The sequence below is a fragment of the Octodon degus genome, unplaced genomic scaffold, assembly GCF_000260255.1.
Source record: "Octodon degus isolate 3935 unplaced genomic scaffold, OctDeg1.0 scaffold00011, whole genome shotgun sequence".
Taxonomy (NCBI): domain Eukaryota; kingdom Metazoa; phylum Chordata; class Mammalia; order Rodentia; family Octodontidae; genus Octodon; species Octodon degus.
In genome coordinates, this window is record NW_004524587.1 from 15,093,663 (window position 1) to 15,115,222 (window position 21,560).

At 51.4% G+C, this 21,560-nt stretch overlaps 3 protein-coding genes across 9 annotated transcripts in view; 2 read left to right on the forward strand and 1 right to left on the reverse strand.

Moving 5' to 3' along the window:
- Fhod1 (formin homology 2 domain containing 1) lies at positions 1 to 16,637 on the forward strand. 3 transcript variants are annotated; one of them, XM_023709308.1, is made up of 24 exons: positions 1 to 269; positions 8,195 to 8,301; positions 8,710 to 8,774; positions 9,073 to 9,140; positions 9,215 to 9,320; positions 9,396 to 9,490; positions 9,726 to 9,837; positions 9,920 to 10,014; positions 10,110 to 10,253; positions 10,350 to 10,504; positions 10,581 to 10,751; positions 10,871 to 10,894; positions 11,244 to 11,297; positions 12,231 to 12,346; positions 12,431 to 13,038; positions 13,767 to 13,922; positions 14,130 to 14,312; positions 14,401 to 14,520; positions 14,599 to 14,760; positions 15,284 to 15,474; positions 15,569 to 15,761; positions 15,839 to 16,001; positions 16,077 to 16,277; positions 16,350 to 16,637. In XM_023709308.1, the coding sequence occupies exons 1-24, from the start codon at positions 69 to 71 to the stop codon at positions 16,430 to 16,432; spliced, it is 3,573 nt and encodes a 1,190-aa protein (XP_023565076.1). In that variant the 5' UTR covers positions 1 to 68; the 3' UTR covers positions 16,433 to 16,637. The 3 variants fall into 3 exon arrangements, with proteins under 3 accessions (XP_023565076.1, XP_004625934.1, XP_023565077.1); XM_023709309.1 differs by lacking the exon at positions 1 to 269 and adding an exon at positions 371 to 596; XM_004625877.2 differs by lacking the exons at positions 10,871 to 10,894; positions 11,244 to 11,297.
- A 357-nt stretch (positions 16,638 to 16,994) lies between these two features.
- On the reverse strand, positions 16,995 to 19,458 carry Tmem208 (transmembrane protein 208). The gene is made up of 6 exons (XM_004625878.2): positions 19,349 to 19,458; positions 18,721 to 18,816; positions 18,156 to 18,215; positions 17,596 to 17,732; positions 17,354 to 17,438; positions 16,995 to 17,268 (listed from the first exon to the last, which is right to left on the reverse strand). The coding sequence occupies exons 1-6, from the start codon at positions 19,352 to 19,354 to the stop codon at positions 17,131 to 17,133; spliced, it is 522 nt and encodes a 173-aa protein (XP_004625935.1). The 5' UTR covers positions 19,355 to 19,458; the 3' UTR covers positions 16,995 to 17,130.
- A 67-nt stretch (positions 19,459 to 19,525) lies between these two features.
- Lrrc29 (leucine rich repeat containing 29) overlaps positions 19,526 to 21,560 on the forward strand; it is a 23,781-nt gene continuing 21,746 nt past the window's right edge. For all 5 annotated transcript variants that reach the window (XM_023709431.1, XM_004625879.2, XM_023709432.1 and 2 more), the window contains exon 1: positions 19,526 to 19,597. In XM_023709431.1, coding sequence (XP_023565199.1) covers positions 19,574 to 19,597 — 24 coding nt within the window. In that variant the 5' untranslated portion in view covers positions 19,526 to 19,573. The remainder of the gene's footprint in view (positions 19,598 to 21,560) is intronic.

Here is a 21,560-nt window from a genome sequence, read left to right on the forward strand (position 1 = left end):
GCCAGTCGAGGCGAAGCTGGCCCCTGGCAGGGACACTGAGGCTCGCGGTGTGAACGGGCGGCCGAGCCATGGCGGGCGGGGAAGACCGCGGGGACGGGGAGCCGGTATCAGTGGTGACTGTAAGGGTTCAGTACCTGGAAGACACTGATCCCTTTGCATGTGCCAACTTCCCGGAGCCACGCCGGGCTCCCACCTGTACCTTGGACGGAGCGCTGCCTTTGAGCGCGCAGATAGCAGCGCTGCACCGCCTGCTGGGGGCGCCACTCAAGGTGAGGGTGGTGGAGAAGGGTTGAGGCTATTGGAGGTTCAGGGTATGCACCGAGAAAGCTAGTGGGAGGTGCCTCTCGAGAAGCAGGAGCCAGTCCTCTCCTCTGGAAAAGTCTTGGGCTGGAGTTCTAGGGACTTCAGAGAGAAGACGAGAGCTGGTGGTCTGCGCCACCCTGACTGCTCTCTCAAAGTGAGGTCTTCTGAAGTGCCCGGGGTCCACTCGCTAGCCTATGCCACGGTGGCTGCCCTAGACACCCTCACTGTAGTAGTTAGTCTCCTGCAGACCCAGGAGGCGGAGCTGGGGAGGGAGCGGTTTCCACCAGCTTCAGGTGAGGTGGAGGTGGGGCTATTAGGAGAGGCGGTACCGGGGCGGGCCACTGAAGGTGGCTTGGGCTGGGGCGGTGTCTGAGGGCTAGTTTGGGACCTGTGGGACCAAGTCTCTTTGTTGTAGTTTGGGCTCAAGCTGAAATAAGGATGGGGGACTGGCCAAGAAGGGATTCCTTGGGGTAAGGGGAGTCCCCAGGGAGCAGCCGAGCCTGAGCTTGTGCAGAACGCGAGAGACTGCACGGGTGGAAAAGCCCTTTGAGTCACCACCCTACCCCCGCATCCGCAGCAGGCCAGCGCTTGGAAGGGAGATGGCCAGGCCCGGCTAATTTTAAATCGCTGGCCTTCCCTAGTTTGATCAGGTCCCAAGGCCGACCTTGTACTACGCGGGAGAGGCCTTTTTCCAGATGACCTTCCCTTCGGCTTGCGGCGCTCAGCCCCCCGCAGGCAGTCCTTTCCGGCCTTCTGTTTCCGGGCCAGGACTCTGGGAGGCGCACTACCACTCCTGGATTCCTTGTCAGCCAATCTGCCCTGAGTAGCGGGGAAGAGGAGAGATGTCGGTGGGGGTGCTTCAGCTGTGTGCAGAGTTGCGCAAACATGCCCCCTAGGCCCGGGGTCTCCCCTGGAATGTGCCCCGGGCAGCAGGCCCCCAGCTTGCATTCCTTGGGCAGCCCCGCCTCTGCCTCCGGGTGCAGACGGTGGGGGTGACTAGAGTTTAGGAAATAAAGCTTCAAGGCCACAGCTGGAAAGATGCAGTGCACTGTCCACCTCCATTGTTTTGATGCAGACCCTTTTTGTCCTGCAAATTTGAGGGGACAAATCGAAGTGGACCTCAAAGAAGTGTGTCTGGCCAGAGGCCACCTGGCATTCAGAAAAGGGAAAGGGGTACTGAACTGAGGCTGTTCAGGCTCCTGGAATTCCTGGTTCAGAATAAGGATGGATGAATAGAATGATTCTTGTACAGTAATTAACCACTAGGAAGAATGTATGCAGTATGTTAATTATTGAAACTGTCCTACTGATTTGATTTGCAACTGTCTCATTGCTATTTATCAATAAAATTATGGGGGAAAAAAAGAATAAGGATGGAGCACCAGAGGGATGATAATATTCCTCCCATTTCCCCACATAGGACAGGAGGACGAATGCCCTTCTTCACATCAGGGGACAGGTCTGGGAGGTCAGCTGAGGGAGAGAGACCAGGAACCATCCCTTCTCATTTAGAAACCCATCTCCTACACGTGATTAGCATGTACAAGGGCCTGAGTTGGATTCCCAGCACCACAAAAAAAAAGGTGGTTGGGGGGCAGTTCCCTACCCTACCAGGTGCCTGTCCTCTGCTTCCTAGCCGAGGACACCACTGTGCCCCATAGAGAATGTAAGTCATCCATCCCAAACTCAGAGTGTCTTTGTCAGTCCCTTTTTAGGATCTCCCACCTGGAGTACCTGAGGATGTCCCTTCCCCCTTTGGGAAAATTTGGGGACTGGATGGGCATGCTAAGTTACAATAGTGTCTGGAGTCAGGACTCCCTAGAACTGGCAGCTACTCTAGGAATGGTTAGATGCACCATGATGTGCTCATCCCAAATATAAACTGTGACCACAGGCCCAGAATAGAAGGCTGGAGGAAGGACTGAGAATAGGGCAGAGGAGACATCAGAGAGCTAAGAGAGGGGGGAGCAGGGCCCCTCTTCAGGAAATGTCAACAGCTGGTTCTCTCCCTTCATCCTGTAAGTGGGTCCCCCAGGGGCCCAGACATGACTCAGGTCTGCCTTTCTAAGACTTCTAGAAGGGAGAAATGGACCCCAAACCCAGGCATCCCTGTCCCAGGTTGTAGGGCAGAATTAAGAGGGAAGGATTGTCTGTCCACTAATTCATCCTGCATACAGCTATCTGGGATCTGGTGTACAGCTGTCCTGGAGAAGACAGGAGACGGAAAAAGTATTTCTACCGTCCCTTTCTGGGCACTGGCCTCTATCATCCCTGCACCCTTCATGGGCGTGTATAGAAGCTGGGTCTGCCGGTCTCTGTCTCCCACTCGCTTGCTCCACCCCCACATCCCATTGGCCATAGATTTCCCCTGGGGGCTCCCTTTCAAACCATTCAGAGCAGCTTGAAGGTCTGAGAAAGCCCTTGCTCATTTCCTGAGTCTAGGAGGAAGCTCCTGGCCACAGTCTCTGACTCATCTTCTGGCCTTATTGGTAGAGGGAGCCTAGTAGTGCCTTGAGTCAGGCCTGGTGTCCCCAGAGGCGCTCAGAAGTGTTTTTTTTGTGTGTGTGTGTTTTTTTTTTTTTCCATCTGTGCAAAAGCCTCTTCCAGCCCCAAAGGCTTGTTCCTGCCCCCAGGGAGAATTGGCCCTCTGGCATCTTATCTCCAAGCCTAAGGACTTGTCCCTAACCCAGGCGAGAGTTGGTCTTCTGGCATCTTATCTCCTAAACCAGAGGTACCCAGTCCCTCTTCTCTGGGAAGGGATTCAAGAGCTTTCTCTGAGACCTGCAGGCCTAGCCACATTTGGAGTAACTCTTGACTTCTCTCTCGGCTCTGGGAAAGGGGACCTGAAATGTTTCTCTACTTTCCTGCAAAGGCTAAAGGAGTCTCTTCTTCCTAGAAATAAGGATAGCCTTAGGAATCTGGTCATTACCAGCAGCTTTTGTTTCCCCCTTGAAAGTGGTGGCTAAAGATCTGAGTAAGACAGAAGATGCTGTCCTGGAATATGTCCTCACTTAATTCCAACCTACCTATTCCAGCCTCTCTTTATCCTTTTGGATGCCTCATGGCAAGGAGGTAGAAGTTTAAGACTGACTTGCTAACATAGAAACCTACGGAAAGGGTCCTGAGGAGTCTCTTGTGATGAACTAAGTTCTTTAGTCCCTGCTATGGAAGTCTCTTTGGGAGACTAGAAAACTGGGGTGTGGGCATGAGTTGCTTTCACTGAAGCCAGCATGTTCCATCTTCTGGCCTTTCTGGGCCAGAGAAGCTAGGCTGTAGCATAGTGATGGACGCTAGGACCCAGGTCTGTGGTTGTGTTACCCTAACCTATATGCTGTATGTTCATTTGTGTTTCCTCTTGCTGGAACTGGGAGGACCAGTTTGGGGTATTTGTAGAGTCCAGGAAGCTGAAGGGGCAGTCTCCAGCCCTCACTCTATCTCTCCTTCAGGGTTCCCTGGAGAACTTCCAAGGTTCGTCTACTCAAGATCTGGGTCAAGTAGCTGTGTTGCCTGGAGCAATTTACTGAGTTTCTGAGTCTTAACTTCCTCACCTGTAAAAAGATTAGCTGGAGAATCAAGAAATATGCAGCCTGGTATCTAGCACAGAGAAGGCATTAGAAATGTGGATTTCTTCCCCAAGGCCCATCCATGTCATCCAGGAAGCACAGTCTAGCTGGAGACCCATGATAATAGGAAAGGAGGATCTTCAGAGTACAGGGTCCTGTGTTTACAGGGAAGGAGTTGAAAGAGGCAGTGGACCAGTTATTTCCTAAAATAGAGTCCTTCAGCATGTGATTTTTGCCCTCATCTCCATCTTCGCTCCTTCCCCTGAGTAGTCACTCCCACTTGATTATACTGTTATAAAAAAATTAAAAGAGTAAACTCCATGGCTCAGTTTGACCCTGTTTATAAAACCATATGTAAAGTAATCCTAGCACTCTGGGAAGCTGAGGCAGGAGGATCACAAGTTCAAGCCCAGCCTGAGCAGGTCTGCCACTTAGCAAGGTCTGGTCTCAAAATAAACAGTAAGAAGGGGCTGGAGATGTAACTCAGGGTAAAGGTCTTGGCTTTAATCCCCAGCATCACAACAACAAAAGTACAAATGAAGGGCAACATGTAGCCAATGGGTTTAGCCTGCCACAAAAGCCAGAGCCCAGAAGTAAAGTGTGGGGCTGAGCCTAGGAAGAATGGGGAGGGACTCTATCCCAAGATAGAGACAGAGAAGTGAAGAAGACAAGAGCCAGAATGTGAGCTGTGCTGTGTGCTGACCCTAAGCACTGTCAGCAGGGACCAGGATTTGGTCTTGCGCAGGCCTGGCCCAGTCCCAGGGTGTGAGAAACAAGGCCCAGAGGTTTGGCTCTCAGAATGATGACCCCAGAAAGGGACCTAGAGTGTGAGGGATAAGTACCATCCCGCTGACAGGAAGTTTTCCTCTTTATTGCCTGCCTGACCCCAGCCCACTACCAACTACCTCCACCAGGATAGACATCTGGGATGGGGTGGGGACACATGATCCTGGCAATGGGAGTTAGCCCTGGACCACCTTCTCAGAAATGGATCCGTGGTAGGCTCAGAAAGGTAGTGTCTGAGGAGGTCAAATCTACTGCCATGGAGGAAAAGAGTTAAATTTGGTTAACTGGGGAAGCTAAGGGAGATGAACCACCTAGACTTCAGGCCCCTCCCCAAATGGTGTTGTGGAAGGAGAGGGCCATTTTCTGTTTCTCTGGAATAGGAACAAGCAAGTGCACATGCAGCACAGAAGGACAGCATGGTGGGCCTAACTCCTCTGTGGGTGTGCTCCTTTGCCCTGTGCGCAGTCATACTGACCATATACCTGAGTGTGTGAGTGATTATCAGGTGTGTCATCAGCTTTGGGTATTCATGGTGTTCATAATGTGCACAGCAGTCTGCACTTGCCCTCTCTTAGCTCTCATGGAAGTTGTGATTTGACATTTATTTGTGAGCTTTTTTGAATCAAACTTACGCTGCACTGGGCTGGAAGAGAAGGTTGAAGCAGTGGTGGGTTTCTGCTATGTCCTTTATACCTAACCTAAAACTAGCCTGAATCATGAGTGTATGAATGAATGAGTTGTCATATATGTGAGTGATCTGGGGGGATGTTGGGAGAGACAGCTGGACCAGGATGGGAGTGGAGTTACTATGTGGGAAGAAGGATCAAGAGGAATGTGAAGTTGTTCTCAGCTGAGCTAACCCTGAGAAAGATGTCCCGGCCTTAGTGCCCTCTTTCAGGCCTGTCCCCAGTAGGCACTGGATTAATAGACGAGGAGCTATATCAGCCCTAAATGTATTACTATTCTGGATTACTTTTTTCTTTTTTTTTGGCAGAACCAGGGATTGAACTCAGTCCCTTGCGCTTGCCAGGCAAGCGCTTATTCTACTGAGCTATCTCCCCCAGCACTCCCCAGTAGGCACTGGAGAAGATGTATCTGCTCCCAGGGAGAGAAAAGAAGCCAGGCCCACCCAAGGCACCCAGGGGAAGGCAAGCAGCTAGGCAGGAAGTGGGACAGAAAACAGGCTGAAGTATTTGTCTTGTGTTCCAAGAGGAGGGGTGAGGGTGTCACCCAGCAGTGGCCCCACAGGCTAAACTGTCAGGAAAGAGCAGGTCAGGCCAGAGCAGAGGTACTAAACAGGCAGAAGCTGGCCTCCTAGTCCCCTCAGGAGACCAAAGACAGTTAGAAGCCTTTAGGTGGAGTCCAGAGAAGGGCAGGGCTGACCAAACAGTAGGATAAATATTGGCATTGATTTGTCCATTGAAATGGCAATCAGAAGACCACTGCCTCTCCAGAGATGGGCCTTCTCTGCATCCTGGAACTGCAAAGGCCAGAGTTACTGAAGTGGAGGGGACTTCACGTAGACCTGCATGCCAACACCGTGCTATGACCGTGATATCTGGGAGAGTCATACTACCCTTAGACTGCAGTCGCCTCTTCAGGCACTTCTTAGGCATCAAGTGCTATTCCTAGTGGTAGTGGTGAACAGCCAGGCTTGGGGGAGGGAAACGAAGGAAATAGATACATGGGTAGAGCATAATGTCCCTTCCTGTTATAGACATGGGTTTCAGTGTTTCGTGGTACACTGAGTCAGACTCTGAAATTATAAGTCCAGCTGTACCTGTAGCCTTCAGAGGGCAAAGCCCCTGAAGTGGAGAGGGACTGGAGAGTTTGTGGGTCAGCCCGTTTCTTACCATGCTGCCTGCAGAGACAACCACGCTCCCAGCTCTTTCAGTTGAGTTTGCACCTCACTGCAGGCTTCACACTTTCTCTATGGCTTTAAGGCTTTGTGGCTGCACCTTATCACCCCACAAGGCTGTGACCTTCCTCAAAAGCACAAACTTCCTCCTATTTCCTGTCCATGTCCCTTCTCATTTGTGATCATTAGCCCATTTGTGAGTGCTATTTACCACATGTTGTGCTAGGCTCTGCAGATACAGCAGGAAGCCAAATAGGATGCCTCAACCTGGACAGCACAATTAATGAGCAAAAAGACTAGAGTTGAGGATATGCTAATGCTATGCCAAAGGCCTTGGAGGGAACCCACAAACAGTGGATCATAAAGCACTGGTCAGGGGCTGGTGAGATAGCTCAGTGGTCTAAAGCGCCTGCTTAGGCAAGCTTAGGCAAAAGCGCAGGGACTGCAGTTCAATCCCTGGCATCACATGCCACCCTAGCCCTGCCCCCAGGGTGGGCTAAGTTGGCCACAAAAATAAAATAGAATAAAGCATTGGTCAGGAAGTCTTGGCAAAAATTTTCTCTAGGGGCTGGGGAAATAGCTCAGTAGAATAAGCGCTTGCCTGGCAAGTGCAAGGGCCTGAGTTCAGTCCCCAGTTCCCCCCCAAAAAAAAATTTATCTAACCTGAAACCTAAAGAATAGGTAGGTATTAACCAGGAGAAGAGATGCTATGTAAAATGGGCAATAAAGATTGGCACCTGAAACAAATGGGCTGTGCATAGTAGGCACTTTAGAAATGGTTGTTTAAAAAAAAAAATTGCTGAAGAAAGGCATAGCTACAGTGTAAAGCCTTGTATGCCTCTCTACCCCATCCCAAGCAGGAGGTCAGAGGTCATAAGGTCTTCATACATATCTGTAGGAGCTTTGAGCTATTATAATGAAATACCTGTGGCAGTTAATTTCTTAAGAGATTAAAAAGTGAAATATACCCTTAATCCCAGCACTCAGAAGGCTGAGGCAGGATTGTGAGTACAAGGCCAGCATAGGGTATATAACAAGTTTGAGGCCAGCCTGAACTATAAAGCAGGACTTTGCCTTGGGGGAGGGATTTCTTTTGACTTATGGTTCTGGAAGGTTTTTTGGGGGGGTGGGAGCGGAACAGGGGATTGAACTCAGGCCCTTGCACTTACCAGGGAAGCACTTATTCCACTGAGCCATCTCCCTGGCCCCCATTCTGGAAGTTTTAGTCTCCCTTCCTGCTTTTTTGTGGTACTAGGGATTGAACCTAGGGCCTTCACACTGAACCACACCTCCAGCCATTTTTTATTTTGAGACAGGACCTCACTAAGTTGCCTGGGCTAAGCTTAAACTTTTGATCCTCCTGCCTTAGCTTCCTAGAGTGCCCAGGTTATAGGAATATGCCACCACACCTGGCAAAGGGTGGCCTCATTTCTTTGGGCCTCTTTTGAGCATGTCAGTCACATCATGTTAGGAGTCTGTGGCACAACAAAATGTTTACATATCATGATCCAGGAAGCAAAGAGAAAGACTGCACTGGCTGGGGTCCCATAACCCACCTTGCGGATACCTGAGGGCCTTCTACAAGGCCTTACTGCACTAAGGTTCTGCCACTTCACATGGACCTTTGGAGACTATCAACATCCAAACTAGCACCATTCCTTAGAGCTGTTCCCTTTGCCACCAGCTGGAGGACTGTGCCCTGCAAGTATCTCCCTCTGGATACTACCTGGATTTGGAGTTGTCCTTGGAAGAGCAGCGGGAGATGCTGGAGAGTTTCTATGAAGAGATCAGGTCAGAGCCACGGAAGCGAGGGAGCCCTTGCCTCTCCAATGCAGGGAGCTGGCATGGATGGAACCCCCACCCTTGTTCCCCCTAGTGGCTGGCTCAAGTGTCAGCAGCTGAGACACTTCATCATATCCTGGCCCATGGGTCACCTCCTATGGCCCCAGGAAACATGCCAGGGGAATCCCAAAGCCTTGCCAGCATGACCTGCTATCCAGGGTTGGAGGGGGAGCTCTGCTACATACTTGAGATACCTGTGGCACACACCCTGTCTTTCTACACTTGAGCCTTACAGTGGTAGTGGGGAAGGAAGGAGCTGGGCAGGGTTGGCAGAAAGAGGTGTTTGATTGGCTTGACTCTGGGGGACAGGACCTGAGGAACAGGCTGGGAATGGCTGATGAGGCTTCTTAATTCCAGCAAAGGTCGGAAGCCCACAGTGATCCTGCGGACCCAGCTCTCCGTGAGGGTCAACGCTATCCTGGGTGAGTATGTGAAGGATCTGTGTCCAGCAGTCCTTCCCTGTCCTCTGCACATAGCCCACCTTCTTTCTGACTTGTTGACTAGATGGAGTAGAATGGCAATCAGATGTACTCTCCTGCCCCACTGGGCACAGCAAGACTATAATAATGGTCGTAGCAGAGAGTGCCCAGACAGGAAATGGAGGACAGGAAAGATGGAGAATTGCAGAAATTTTTTTACTGGCGGTTACAATTGTATTCTAGTAGAGGAAGCCAGTGTTTATGTCCCTGTGAAGGTTTCATGCCTACCTACCCCTTGCAGAAAAGTTGTATGGCTCCAGTGGCCCTGAACTCCGCCGCTCTCTCTTCTCACTGAAGCAGATCTTCCAGGTGAGGCCCAGGAGTGGGCCGAGGGCGGGGGGGTCCAGCCTGAGCCTTCCTAAACTTCTCCCTGGTGCCTCCAGGAAGACAAGGACTTGGTGCCTGAATTCGTGCACTCAGAGGGGCTGAATTGCCTGATCCGTGTGGGTGCTGCTGCTGATCACAACTACCAGAGCTACATCCTCCGAGGTCAGCCCCATTCCTTCCCCATGAGCTCTATCCCCATAACCCACCCCTAACCTCTTCCCATTTCTGTGTCTTCAGCCCTGGGCCAGCTGATGCTTTTTGTGGACGGGATGCTGGGGGTGGTGGCCCACAGTGAGACAGTGCAGTGGCTGTATACACTGTGTGCCAGCCTGGTAAGTGGCCATGCATCCTTTTCCCATTCCTTCTCTCTGGACCTCAGTTCCTTCTTCTGCAAAGTGGGCTAGAATGGAACAAGTCTGAAGCCCCTCTAAACCTAGAAAATTTGAAGCAATGATCTTTCTGACTAGACTTCGGTCCAGGTCCAGCCCCAGGAGTCCTTCCCACTGTCCTGCAGGAACTGACACATGTCTGGCCCAAACCCCACTCACACATGAACTTTCCCCTCAGTCCCGCTTGGTGGTGAAGACGGCTCTGAAGCTGCTGCTGGTGTTTGTAGAATATTCTGAGAGCAACGCACCACTTTTCATCCAGGCAGTGAACTCTGTGGCCAGCACCACAGGTCAGAACCTTTCTCCCCCTCCCCTGCCACTCAGAGCTCTCTCTTACCAGCCCCATATAATCAATCTTTTTCTGTGTGGCAGGTACTCTCCCCTGGGCCAATCTGATGTCCATCCTAGAGCAGAAGAATGGTGCTGATGCCGAGCTATTGGTGTACACTATCACTCTCATCAACAAGGTGTGGGTGGGGACTAGGTGTCAACTCTGGGTGGCTGGGGCTGCTGGCCTGTGGTTGCCATGCCTCAGCCCTGGCTTGCTGTCCCCATGCTGCAGACGCTGGCAGCACTCCCAGACCAGGACTCCTTCTACGATGTGACAGATGCACTGGAGCAGCAGGGTATGGAAGCAATGGTCCAGCGCCACCTGGGCACCGCTGGCACCGATGTCGACCTGCGCACACAGCTTATGCTCTATGAGGTAGGCTGGAAATGGGAGAATGAAGGAAAGAGGTGCAGCTCCCCACCACCCTGCCCACCTAATTCAGGTGCTTATTCCTTGGTCCACCTCTGCCAGAGCAACCTGCGGTTGGAGGATGGAGACATGGAGGAAGCCGCAGCCGCTGCCACTGCGGGTGGTCGGCGGGAGCGAAGAAAGCATTCAGAGGAAGGCAAGAGGAGCCGCAGATCTCTGGAGGGTGGAGGCTACTTTGTTCGTGCCCCGGAAGCTGGGTCAGTACTAACTTGGGTAAATGGGGAGTGGTGAATCTGCCAGGGGGGGCTGTCTGCTGACAGACCCTTCCTCTAGCCCCACAGGCCCCGCCTCATCGATAGACCCCACCTCCTCCACTGGCCCTGCACTGCCAAGTCCAGTCTCCAACCCAGCTGGCTTAGCCTCTGGCCTGTATACCTCCGCGAACCTCTTTCCCATTTCCTTGGCATCCTCCATTGATAGCTCCGCAGAGAGGAGCGTGTACAAGTAAGTGGGAAGATGGTGGCAGCCCCCAGAATCCTGTCTCCAACTGTCCCTCCACTTTGTGCCCTTTCACGGGCCCTCAGCCTCCTCTGCCCAAACGCGTGCTTTCTCTTTCTTTCCAGACTTCACCAAACTGCTCCCGTTTGGTAAGTGACTGCTGGGCGGTGGGGTTCGGCTCTGTCTGGACCCTTCCTCCTGCGGCTGCTCTTTTATCTCCTGATGTTCCACCTCTTTTTGCCTCTTGTGTCCTGTCTGCTTCCTTTCTGTCTTTATGTTTCTCTGCTACTCTTGTTCTGCTCTTTACACCTCTACATCATCCTGCCCTGGTTCATGTCAGTCTCTTCCCTGCACTTGCATTTTCTATGTCCCGCTTCCCTTCCCACCCCATGCCTGGGAAGGAACCGTTACCACTGCTCAGGTCTGTGTGGGTGCAAGTGGGTTTGGGGGTAGAACTGGCACCACAATTACCATCTCTTCCTCTCATCCCTCAACCAGGGCCCCAGAGAGCCCACCTGTCCCCCAGTCCCCTACTGGGCAGGCCAGGCTAGAGTAAGTACAGAAGCTAGCCTGTGAGGCCTGCCATGTGCCGAGGGCTTCAGCATTGCTTTCCCGTCAGGGGTTTCCTCTGGCCCCATGCAGCCTGAGCTGGAGGGCTCTCAGCATCCCCCACCATTAGACTTGTGCCTTCTAAGTAACCCAAAGAAGAAGCACTAGGAAAGTGTTCTAGCATCATAGTTGACTCTGCTTCTTTAGTGATACCTTAACAGCTTAAACTAAAATGGGGGTACATATGAGCTTGGGAATAGGGCAGGGAGGGGATCTAGAGTGCTGTGTGCTGTGTGGGTTGGGGAGCAATCTAAGACTGAGAGAAGAGCAATGACTAGGGATACATAGAGGCAGGAGGGTCCAGAAAAAATATACTGGGTCACTTTCATTATTTCAGTAGAAACTGAGTGCCTATCATTTACCAGACCCTTTCCTGGACATGGACTATAGCTCAGAAACTGACAGGCATGCCAAGGGAGGGACTGCCTGATTGGGACAGCCATCCCCTTCCCCTGCTATAAAAGTTTCTGTCTAGTATCAGAACAGAAAAAGAAAAAATCAACACAGCATGAGCAGTGTTGCAAGTTAGATGTTAAGCAGGACTTTCCCCTATACTTAGACCTCAGAATGCTGGGTAGGCTGTAACTTTTCTCAGACATAATGAAAAGAAGCTGGCCTGGGCTAGGGAGATAGCTCAGAGGTTTAAGTGCCTGCCTGGCAAGCACAAGGTCCTGAGTTTGATCCCCCATTCTGAAAAAGAAGTCAGGAATTGAAAAAAAGCTGGCCTTTAGGGGGTCGGGGTCTGCTCAGTGCATGGACTGTACTGTGTGCCTGTGTGTGCCCATAGTGAGTGCAGTGTCGAGCCCAGAACAGAATGTGCATCTCCCTGGGCTGGACTTGAGACAGGCACTGTCACTGACAAGTACCTTCCCTCAGAGCCCGGTTTTTGGAAAATATGGCAGCAGCAGAAACAGAAAAGCAGGCTGCGCTGGCCCAGGGCCGGGCAGAGGCACTGGCAAAGGGCACATCAGATGAAGCAGATGGATCTCCAGGTAGGTAGGCAGGTGGGCAGAATCCAGAATACACTGTGATGTTCACAGAGAGAATGATGCTGACAGTTGCTTCCTTTTCTTTAGGCACTCAGGAACTGTGGGACTCCCCAGAGCCAGCCTCTGCACCCAGAACACCCCAGAGCACTGTTTCCCGACTCTTGCTCCAGCCCCAGCAGAGCCTTGAGCCAGAGCACAAGGAGCCACTGACACCACCAAGCCCCAAGGCTGAGCCCATCCAGGGGATCTCTACTCGGGTATCCAAGCTCTGCATTGGAGACCTGGACTTCTCAGATTTGGGGGAAGATGAAGACCAGGACCTGTTGAATGTGGAGTCTGTGGAGGCTGGAAAAGGGATCCCACCTCCACCACCTCTACTGCCCTTGCAATGTGGAGGACCCCCACCTCCTCCACCCCCACTTCCTCTATCCATCAAAGGTCCCTGCCCCCCACCTCCACCTCTGGCTGCTCCTCCTCCTCCCCCTTCAACACTTGATGGCCCACTCCACCCCACCAAGAAGAAGACAGTAAAACTCTTCTGGCGGGAGCTGAAGCTAGCTGGGGGTCATATGGGTTCTGGAAGCCACTTTGGGCCCTCCCCGACTCTGTGGGCCTTGCTTGAGCCTGTTTCAGTGGACAAAGCACGGCTGGAACACCTCTTTGAATCACGAGTGAAAGATGTGCTTCCTTCCAAGGTAAACCCAAAGGCAAGGGGAATTAGAGTGCAAAGAGCTGAGCTATTCAAGCTAGCCCCTCTTTTTGCACATAGAAAAATGGAGGCAAAGAACTGAGAGGGATTTGGGGCTGTCAAGGGATTGGGAGCTGGGTGTGATGGTACATGCCTATAATCCTTGCACTTGGGAAGCTCGGGCAGGAAGACTGCTGCAAATTCAGGGCCAGCCTGGGCAATAAAGACAGTTCAGCCTAAACTGCATAGAGAACTGTCTCGAAAATCAATCAGTCAATCAAGGAATTGGCAGGGCTTTCTCTAGAATCAGCTTCTCCCAGTCTCCAGTTGCCAGCTATGGGATCATTAAGCCATTTAATTTTTAAAAAATCTTGGGGCTGGGGAGATGGCTCAGTGGAATAAGCGCTTCCCTGGCAAGTGCAAGGGCCTGAGTTCAATCCCCTGTTCAAAAAAAAAAAAAAAAAAAAAAATCTCTATTTGGTACTGGGTCTTGCTATGCAGCTCAGCTTACTCAGTGACCCTCCCATCTCAGCCCCCCCCCCCACCAGCGCTGGGATTACACACGCCTGTGTAATCCACATCTGGTTTTGGTGGCCAGCACGCCTGCAAGCCATGTGGTACCAGGGATCAAACCCAGGCCCTCATTAAGATATTTTAAAGGATGTTGGAGTGCCCTCTTCAATTGTTGCCCCAGCTAGTCCTCCCAATCTGACAGTTCTTCCTCAAATCTTGCAGAAAGCTGGTGAGGGCCGCCGGACAATGACCGTAGTACTGGACCCCAAGCGCAGCAATGCCATCAACATTGGCCTAACCACTTTGCCACCTGTGCATGTTATTAAGGCTGCCCTGCTCAACTTTGATGAATTTGCTGTCAGCAAGGATGGCATTGAGGTAAAGATACCCTATGTGTGTGAGAGGAGGTGGGAGGACTGGCCTTCCTCCTTGGTCAGTGGGCATTTCCAAATCCTCCAGTAGTGACCATGGGCTCGACAGGGCATTCACCAGGCCCTTGGACTCCCCTGATGTCCTAAGAGTTGGGGCCAAAATTCTCAGGCCTACAACTGAGGGATCTATGTGGGGTGATGGCTGCATCCTCAGAAGCTACTGACCATGATGCCCACGGAGGAGGAAAAGCAGAAAATCCAGGAAGCCCAGCTAGCCAACCCTGATGTGCCCCTGGGCCCAGCTGAGAATTTCCTGATGACTCTTGCTTCCATCGGGGGCCTGGCTGCCCGCCTACAACTCTGGGCCTTCAAGCTGGACTATGACAGCATGGAACGGGTATCTGGGTCACGGAGTGGGAAAGGCAGAATGGATGGGCAAACAGTGATAACTGTGTAATCTGAGGGCACCTGGTCCCCCATACCAGGAAATTGCAGAGCCACTGTTTGACCTAAAAGTGGGCATGGAACAGCTGGTACAGAACACCACCTTCCGATGCATCCTGGCTACCTTGCTGGCTGTGGGCAACTTCCTCAATGGGTCCCAGGTGAGTGAGGGTACACAGGCTGGATGGAGTCAGGGCTCTGGAACTATCCAGGCTCAAGCTCAGAGAGTGTTCTTTTAGAGCAGTGGCTTTGAATTGAGCTACCTGGAGAAGGTGTCAGAGGTGAAGGACACGGTGCGCCGGCAGTCACTGCTGTACCATCTCTGCTGTCTGGTACTCCAGACCCGGCCTGATTCCTCCGACCTCTACTCAGAGATCCCTGCCCTGACCCGCTGTGCCAAGGTTAGCATCAACCAGAGATCAGACTGAGATTGGTTGTGGCATGGTGTACACTATTTTCTGGATCTGGGTCTTCCTACTTATTTGAGCTGCTATGGCAGGGTGTGCTACTATAGGTGGGTGAACTACTATTTTTTCTTGTCTTGGCCATACCTACTGTCTTTGGGTCTGTTTATCTGCTACTACCTTCAACAAGTCTTGTCTGTTTCTTGTAAATTAAATGGACTTTTTGCATTAGATTATGTGGCTTTATAGAACAGAGGCAAAATCTCAAGCCATGTCTCTAAGGCCAAGGCTGGCCAGCTTGGCACAGAAGCAGCCTCAGGCTGTGTCTCAACCTATGGTAGGATAACACATGTACTATTTGGTTGTTTTTAGACAGGGTCTCACTGTGTTGTCCAACTGGCCTTGAACTTGTTCTGTAGCCCTAGGTGTCTTTGAAGTTGCAATATTCTTGCTTCAGGCTCCTAAGTGCTACAATTACAGGCAAGTACCACCAGGCCCAGGCCCTCACTTGTTTTTCCAGGTAGACTTTGAGCAGTTGAGTGAGAACCTGGGGCAGCTGGAGCGCCGGAGCCGGACGGCAGAGGAAAGCTTACGGAGCTTGGCCAAGCATGAGCTGGCTCCAGCCCTGCGTGCCCGCCTCACCCACTTCCTGGCCCAGTGCTCCCGTCGTGTTGCCATGCTGAAGGTAGTGCACCGGCGTGTCTACAACAGGTAGGGGTGTGAAGCAGGGAGAGGTAGGACTGCCGCCACCATTCCTCAAACACCAAGCAGGGCTCCACGTCCCTTCCCATTCCAACCTGCCTAGGTTCCACGGCTTCCTGCTCTACCTGGGTTACACTGCACAGGCAGCTCGTGAAGTACGCATCATGCAATTCTGCCACATTCTGCGAGAGTTTGCACTTGAGTATCGGACTTGCTGGGAACGGGTACTGCAGCAACAGAAGAAGCGGGCCACTTACCGTGAACGTAACAAGACCCGGGGACGCATGATCACTGAGGTGGATCCCGATCCTTCCAAATTACAACTGCCACTCCCATGGTTCTTTTCCCCTACTCACCCTTGTCCCTTCTCCAGACAGAGAAGTTCTCAGGTGTGACTGGGGAAGTCCCCAACAATCCATCTGTCCCAGTGGCTGTGGGGAGTGGGCCAGGCCAGGGTGATGCCAACAGTCATGCCAGTATGAAGAGTCTACTGACCAACAGGACGGAGGACACTACACACAGCCGCCGCAGCAGAGGTAGAACCCATAGCTGCTGGGGGGAAATGCGTCCTACACCACACTGGCCTGACCTCCCTACCTGGTCTCCCTCAGGCATGGTCCAGAGCAGCTCTTCAACCATGCCCATAACAGTGGGGCCCTCCACTGCACTGCCTGATGAAACCCCAGGCTCAAGTTTACCCAGCGATACATCAGATGAGATCATGGACCTGTTAGTGCAATCAGTAACTAAGAACAGTCCTCGAGCCTTAGCTACTCGGGAAAGGAAGCGTTCCCGTGGCAACCGAAAGTCTTGTAAGTATGTTCCATAAGCCTACTGCCCATCTTAACTCCTCAACCCTCTCCAACCCTATTCTGTCTCTGCAGTGAGACGAACATTGAAGAGTGGGCTTGGAGATGACCTGGTGCAGGCACTAGGACTGAGCAAGACCCCTGGACTGGAGGTGTGAGGGTGCTGCCTCCAGGAAGCCATCTACATGCAAGCCTGTAGTGTAAGAGACTAGAGCGAAGAGGACCCAGAACAGAATTCTGGTCCCTGAACACTGTGCCTAGGGGCCAGTGCTTTTAGCAGTATTAGGGCGAGTGTGTGTATGTTTGTACATGAGTGTATGTGAGCTCCCTGCTCAGGGAGTAAAATAAAGTTTTCTTAGCTAATCTAAGAGTCTTTTGGGGGGCTGGGGCAATAACTCAGTAGAATAAACGCTTGCCTGGCAAGCTCAAGGGCCTGAGTTCAATCCCCGGTTCTGCAAAAAAAGTCTTTTTCCTCAATTTGGTGGGGGAGGGGTACTGGGAATAGACCCCATGGACTTTGTGCTAAGCTACATCCCTAGCCCTTTTTTCACATCGAGGCTAAATTGCCCAGGATGAGATTGAACTTGCAATCCCCCTACTTCAGGCTCCCATACACCACACCCAATTCTTTTTTCCTCTTTCAACACTCCTACCCCCACGTGTATACCATAGGACTGGTTCTTCCTGCTTTGTCCTTATTATCACCCAGACAACCATTAGCCACATTCTAAAACATTTATTCAACAATCCTCTACCTTGGGCTACTTTTGGCCCTGGACTAGGCACTCACTGCTCCAGGCACAGAGGACATGCAGCCTGATAGTCACCCAGCAACCTATGGCCACAATATTAATGACTACAACCGCTTCATCTGCCGCCGCTCCTGTCGGCGCTGCCGTTTTTCATTGTGCTCTGGTGCTGGGGTGCCACTGTCTGCTGTGAACCAAGGGCCCAGCACATTCACCCATAGGAGGTAAAGGGCCCGGCCTGGAGCCTAGAAAAGAGAAGATAACAAAGTCTAGTGCAAAGAATAAAGGTTGAGGATAGTGGCTCGCTCTTAGGAATCCCAGCCCACGCACCAGAAGCCAGAAGGTCCAGATGTAGAGCGAGAAGCAGCTGAGCACCTGCACAATGGCTGTCAGTAGGATCACATCCTTGAGGTGCCTATGGATAGAAGGGATGCTATAAAGGCAGTGGATGGGTCCCTGTTCAGTTCCCTCCTACTCCCTTCAAGTTACAGGTTGTGGGTCTTGGGCTCTCTGGGCCCCAGTGCCCCAGCCCTGAGGCCCGCTCACCTGGGCTGGCGGTGGGGGACACTCACTCTGCCATTCCCTGCTCCATGTTGAGGTCCATGCCACCATCCATCAAGGATCCATCCTCAGAGAAGGCTGCACGAGCCATCGAGCACATAGAGTGGTAGCTAGCCCCATATACTGCCAAACTAAAGGCCAGGGCAACCTGCAGAGCAAGAATACAAGCATCAAAAACCAGCCATTGGCCAGTGAGATGGCTCAATAGAATAAATGCTTTCCTGGCAAGCACAAGGGCCTGAGTTCAATCCCCCGTTCTGCCAAAAAAAGCCATTGAGGGCCAGTCAAATAGCTCAGTGGATTAAAGCATCTGCAAGCAGGTACAGGGGCTGGGGATTTGATCTCTGAGCCTGCTGTGTTGGCCTTGCCCCTGGAGTGAGCTGAGACAGCAACTGAGACTGGGCCTGGAGGCGCATGCCTGTAATCCCAGCACTTGGGAGGCTGTAAACGGGAGAATCACTATGAGTCTGATCTAGTAGTAAGACTGCCTGTAGACCCCTAAAAAACAAAATTTAAAAAACCAGCCATTGACCCTATACACTCACCCACTTTCCAAAATGGGGACACTTACCCAGGCCCAAAATGAGGCAGATGAGTAGAAGAAAACCAAGGTCACAAGGCAGTAAATGGCCTACAAGCAAACACAGGATCGGGTTGGGGAACAAATACTACTCCCAAACCAAGGGCTTCCCTCAACTCTGACCAAGAATCAGACAAGGTTTTAGGAGGTGCTAGACTTTTCTTACAGGATTAGTAAGAGTCCTGCTTTCTGAGTCCAAGTACTCATACTCTGCTGATACACAAATAATCAGCCTAAGAATAAAGCCTTTGTGTATCTGGGGTAGAAAGGGCTGTGAAATCCAGCTGGGACTCACTCCATTGCTTTTTGATTTTGCTTTTACTACTCAGCACTTTCTATGTGCACTGATCCCTTCTGGGGTTTTTGTTGTTGGCTGGTTGGGATTTTTCAGTGATGGGGGCTAATTCCTCACACATGCTAGCTGAGTGGTCTACCCTTGAGCCACTCCCCTACAGTCTCTCTTTTTGGTGCCTTGGCTGGTACCACTAACCCTCACCAAATAGATCTAGGAGTTGCGGGACTAAGTGGGCACAGAAGAAAGGAGACTGGTACTTACATTGGCCCCCAGAATGATTCGCAGGTAGAACTTCAGGGTCTCTTTGTTCTCTTCAAATATCTGCTTCTTCCCTCTTGTGCCCACTTTGCCCTTGGGCTGCAGAGGGATGATGAGATGCCGTCAGGTCTCTTCTCAAAAAAAATCCTCACTTTCCAAACCAGCCTGGTTAGGTACTCAAATCTCGTACAGTCCCTAGGATGTCCACCCCTCCTCCAGCCCATCCGGTCGAGAGCTGACACCATCTTCAGAGCACCTCCACCTATGATCGCTTCCTCCTGGCTCAGAAAACAATCAACCCTAGCCTAACACCTCTTCTAGCTAGCCTGCTAAGGTTCAGCTTTGGGCTGCCAACCCCTCCAGGGGCACTGTTTGCGTGGTGTTAAATAACTCCCTCTGCAGCCTCTGCTGCGGCAGTTCATATCTACAAGTGATGCCCACCTTTCCTCTAGAAGTAGTTCTTGTAAGGTCCTGCGCCACCACCTCCTGCCCATCCCCAGATCCAGCGTGCTGTAGTCTGGCCACTGGATAGCGCCTCCCTCTGGCCAACCCTACATCCCCTGCTCTCCTTCGACTGTTTTTACTGCCTCAGCCTAGAGCGATTTTCTGATGGGCACCCTACCCTACTTACCGCCATTATACGACGCAAATAACCAGCAGGGGAAACGAGGGCAAGCTACTGAAACCACAGTCAGTAGGAACCACATCGGCAGACCATGCACTTCCGGTGCAGACCAAAGTCGTCAGTTTCTTGGACGGAAGTCAGAGCTACTTCCTTTTTAAGCACCGCCTGCAGAACGAGTGGGACTACACCTCCCAGAAAGCCTTGCGCGGGGGCGGAGACTGCAGGGATGAGATGGCGGAGTCGCTGCCCCTGGAGGTGAGAGGAAGCTGTCCTCAGGCTTAGCTCTGGACAGGTCCCGCCCTCGACGTCCCGCACTTTGGGGAGGGGCTGTTAGCTTGCCCCTCCGCTCTCGCCTGGCGGAAACGACCCGCCGGGCGGATCCCAGGACCTGCAAGGTCTGGGTAACGGCCCGCTTTTGGGCCATTCTGTCCCGTTAGCTTGGGGAGCCATCCTTTTTCCCCATCGGCCCCAGGAGATGGCAACACTGTCACTTCACAAGGACAGACCTCCTGCCTACCCCTTTTCTTGAGATGGCCATCCTTTTACCCCTCAAATGTGGAAGATATTCTTTAAATCCCATGGACCCAGAAGGGTAACCGATATTACCCGATTGGACCCTTAGGATGGTCGTTCCACTGACAGTGGGGAACAGACTGCTTCCTTCTCATCAACTGGGAATGGTCGCTGAGGTCCTTCAGCGAAGACAGATTTGCTCCCCAGACCTTAAGCCCCAAGTGATGGCTTCCCCTACTCCTTTCACACCAGGAGATTTTGTTCCTTCTGCTTAGCTAAAAAGAAGAATGCTCTGCTCTGGTGGGGCAGGAGATAACAGATTTTGTCCTCTGTGGCTTCTGGGAATGGCTTCTCCATCCCTTTTGTCCTGAAGGTTTTCAGCCCCATTCTGCTGCCCATAATAGATAAGACACTCTACCATCAATCCTAAAGTGCTCCCTTTTAGCAAAAATCAGCCTGCTCTCACTTCAGTGAGTCTCCTTCAATGGCATCCCTTTCTTCTTAACCCCAGAGGATATCCATCCGTCCCCATAGATCCTATGGATGATACATCATACCGCTTTTAGCCCATTAGGAGTTGTGTCATGAGATGGCTGCACCATCCTCATCCACTATCTTCTCTAGTCCTTCTACAAAGACCACCCTCTTCTCAGCTTAATAAATCATGCCCCATCCCCAGTAATAACAAGTTTGTTACCTTCTACCTCTGTTCCTGGTTTACCTACTCATCCCAAAAGACAGGATAACCACTACCTTAGTTAAGGAAGGGTTCCTTGCTGTCCCCCCCAGAAGTGGGGGCTTGTCAGCCCCTGTCCCCATCAATAATCTCCCTTATGTCTTCCTCTCTTGCCAAGGCTGTACCCTCAGTAATTCTTCTCTTAGTAATGATCTGCTTTATCTCCCCACCCCTTCCCTAAGCAAACTTTTGGTGAAAAAGAGTAGAGGAGCATCTGTCCTTAATTCAGTAAATTCTGACTGCACACCTCTTATATGCTCAGCAACTGAAAAGGCGAGGAGAGATCAGAATGGGGCTGGTTAAGTCAAGTTTAAGGAAGGGCATTTTAGGAAAGACACCCAAATCTACCCCTCAAAAAAATACACATATTGTGTTTATAGGACAGTAAGGAGGAAGGATTGAGGAAGCTCTGGGATAAAAAGGCCCAATCAGGAAGAGAGTCCTGGCAGTGCTGACTCAGGAGTGGGGGTTTTGTCTGGAGAATAACAGAGAACTCTGAAGGTTTTCACTGGGGTGTGCTGAAATTGAAAAAGAATTTTTTTAAGGAAAATTAACCTACAACTATAAAAAATGCAATAGCAAGGATGAAGTTGGAGGCAAGGAGGTCACATGGGAGATTATAGAAGGAATCTAGGTCTGGAGTGGTGAGAACCTGAATTACTAAATTGTTGACATTGCAGAGGTAGAAATATTAATAACACCATTCCAACAACCATTTGTAGATCATCTGGTCTCCACAAAACTAGATTTTTTTTTTTTTTGGCAGAACCGGGGATTGAACTCAGAACCCTGTGCTTGCCAAGGAAGCACTTATTCCACTGAGCCATCTCCCTGGCCCCAAACTAGATTTTTTTATTTTTTTAAATTTTTTTTTACATTTATTTATTGTGTGTGTGTGTGTGTGTGTGTGTGTGTGTGTGGCCAGCTCAGCCCACCAGGGGGCGCGGCTGGCTGGCATGTGGTGCTGGG

Excerpts from the sequence above, each read along its gene's own strand:
- Fhod1 (XM_023709308.1), top strand. The coding sequence starts at position 69 with ATGGCGGGCGGGGAAGACCGCGGGGACGGGGAGCCGGTATCAGTGGTG. Across the intron at positions 9,838-9,919 it reads CTCTGTGGCCAGCACCACAG|GTACTCTCCCCTGGGCCAAT; the intron begins GTCAGAACCTTT and ends TCTGTGTGGCAG. Across the intron at positions 14,761-15,283 it reads CCCTGACCCGCTGTGCCAAG|GTAGACTTTGAGCAGTTGAG; the intron begins GTTAGCATCAAC and ends TTGTTTTTCCAG.
- Tmem208 (XM_004625878.2), bottom strand. Across the intron at positions 18,216-18,720 it reads GAATCATTCTGGGGGCCAAT|GCCATTTACTGCCTTGTGAC; the intron begins GTAAGTACCAGT and ends GTTTGCTTGTAG. Across the intron at positions 17,439-17,595 it reads ATGGAGCAGGGAATGGCAGA|GCACCTCAAGGATGTGATCC; the intron begins GTGAGTGTCCCC and ends TTCTATCCATAG.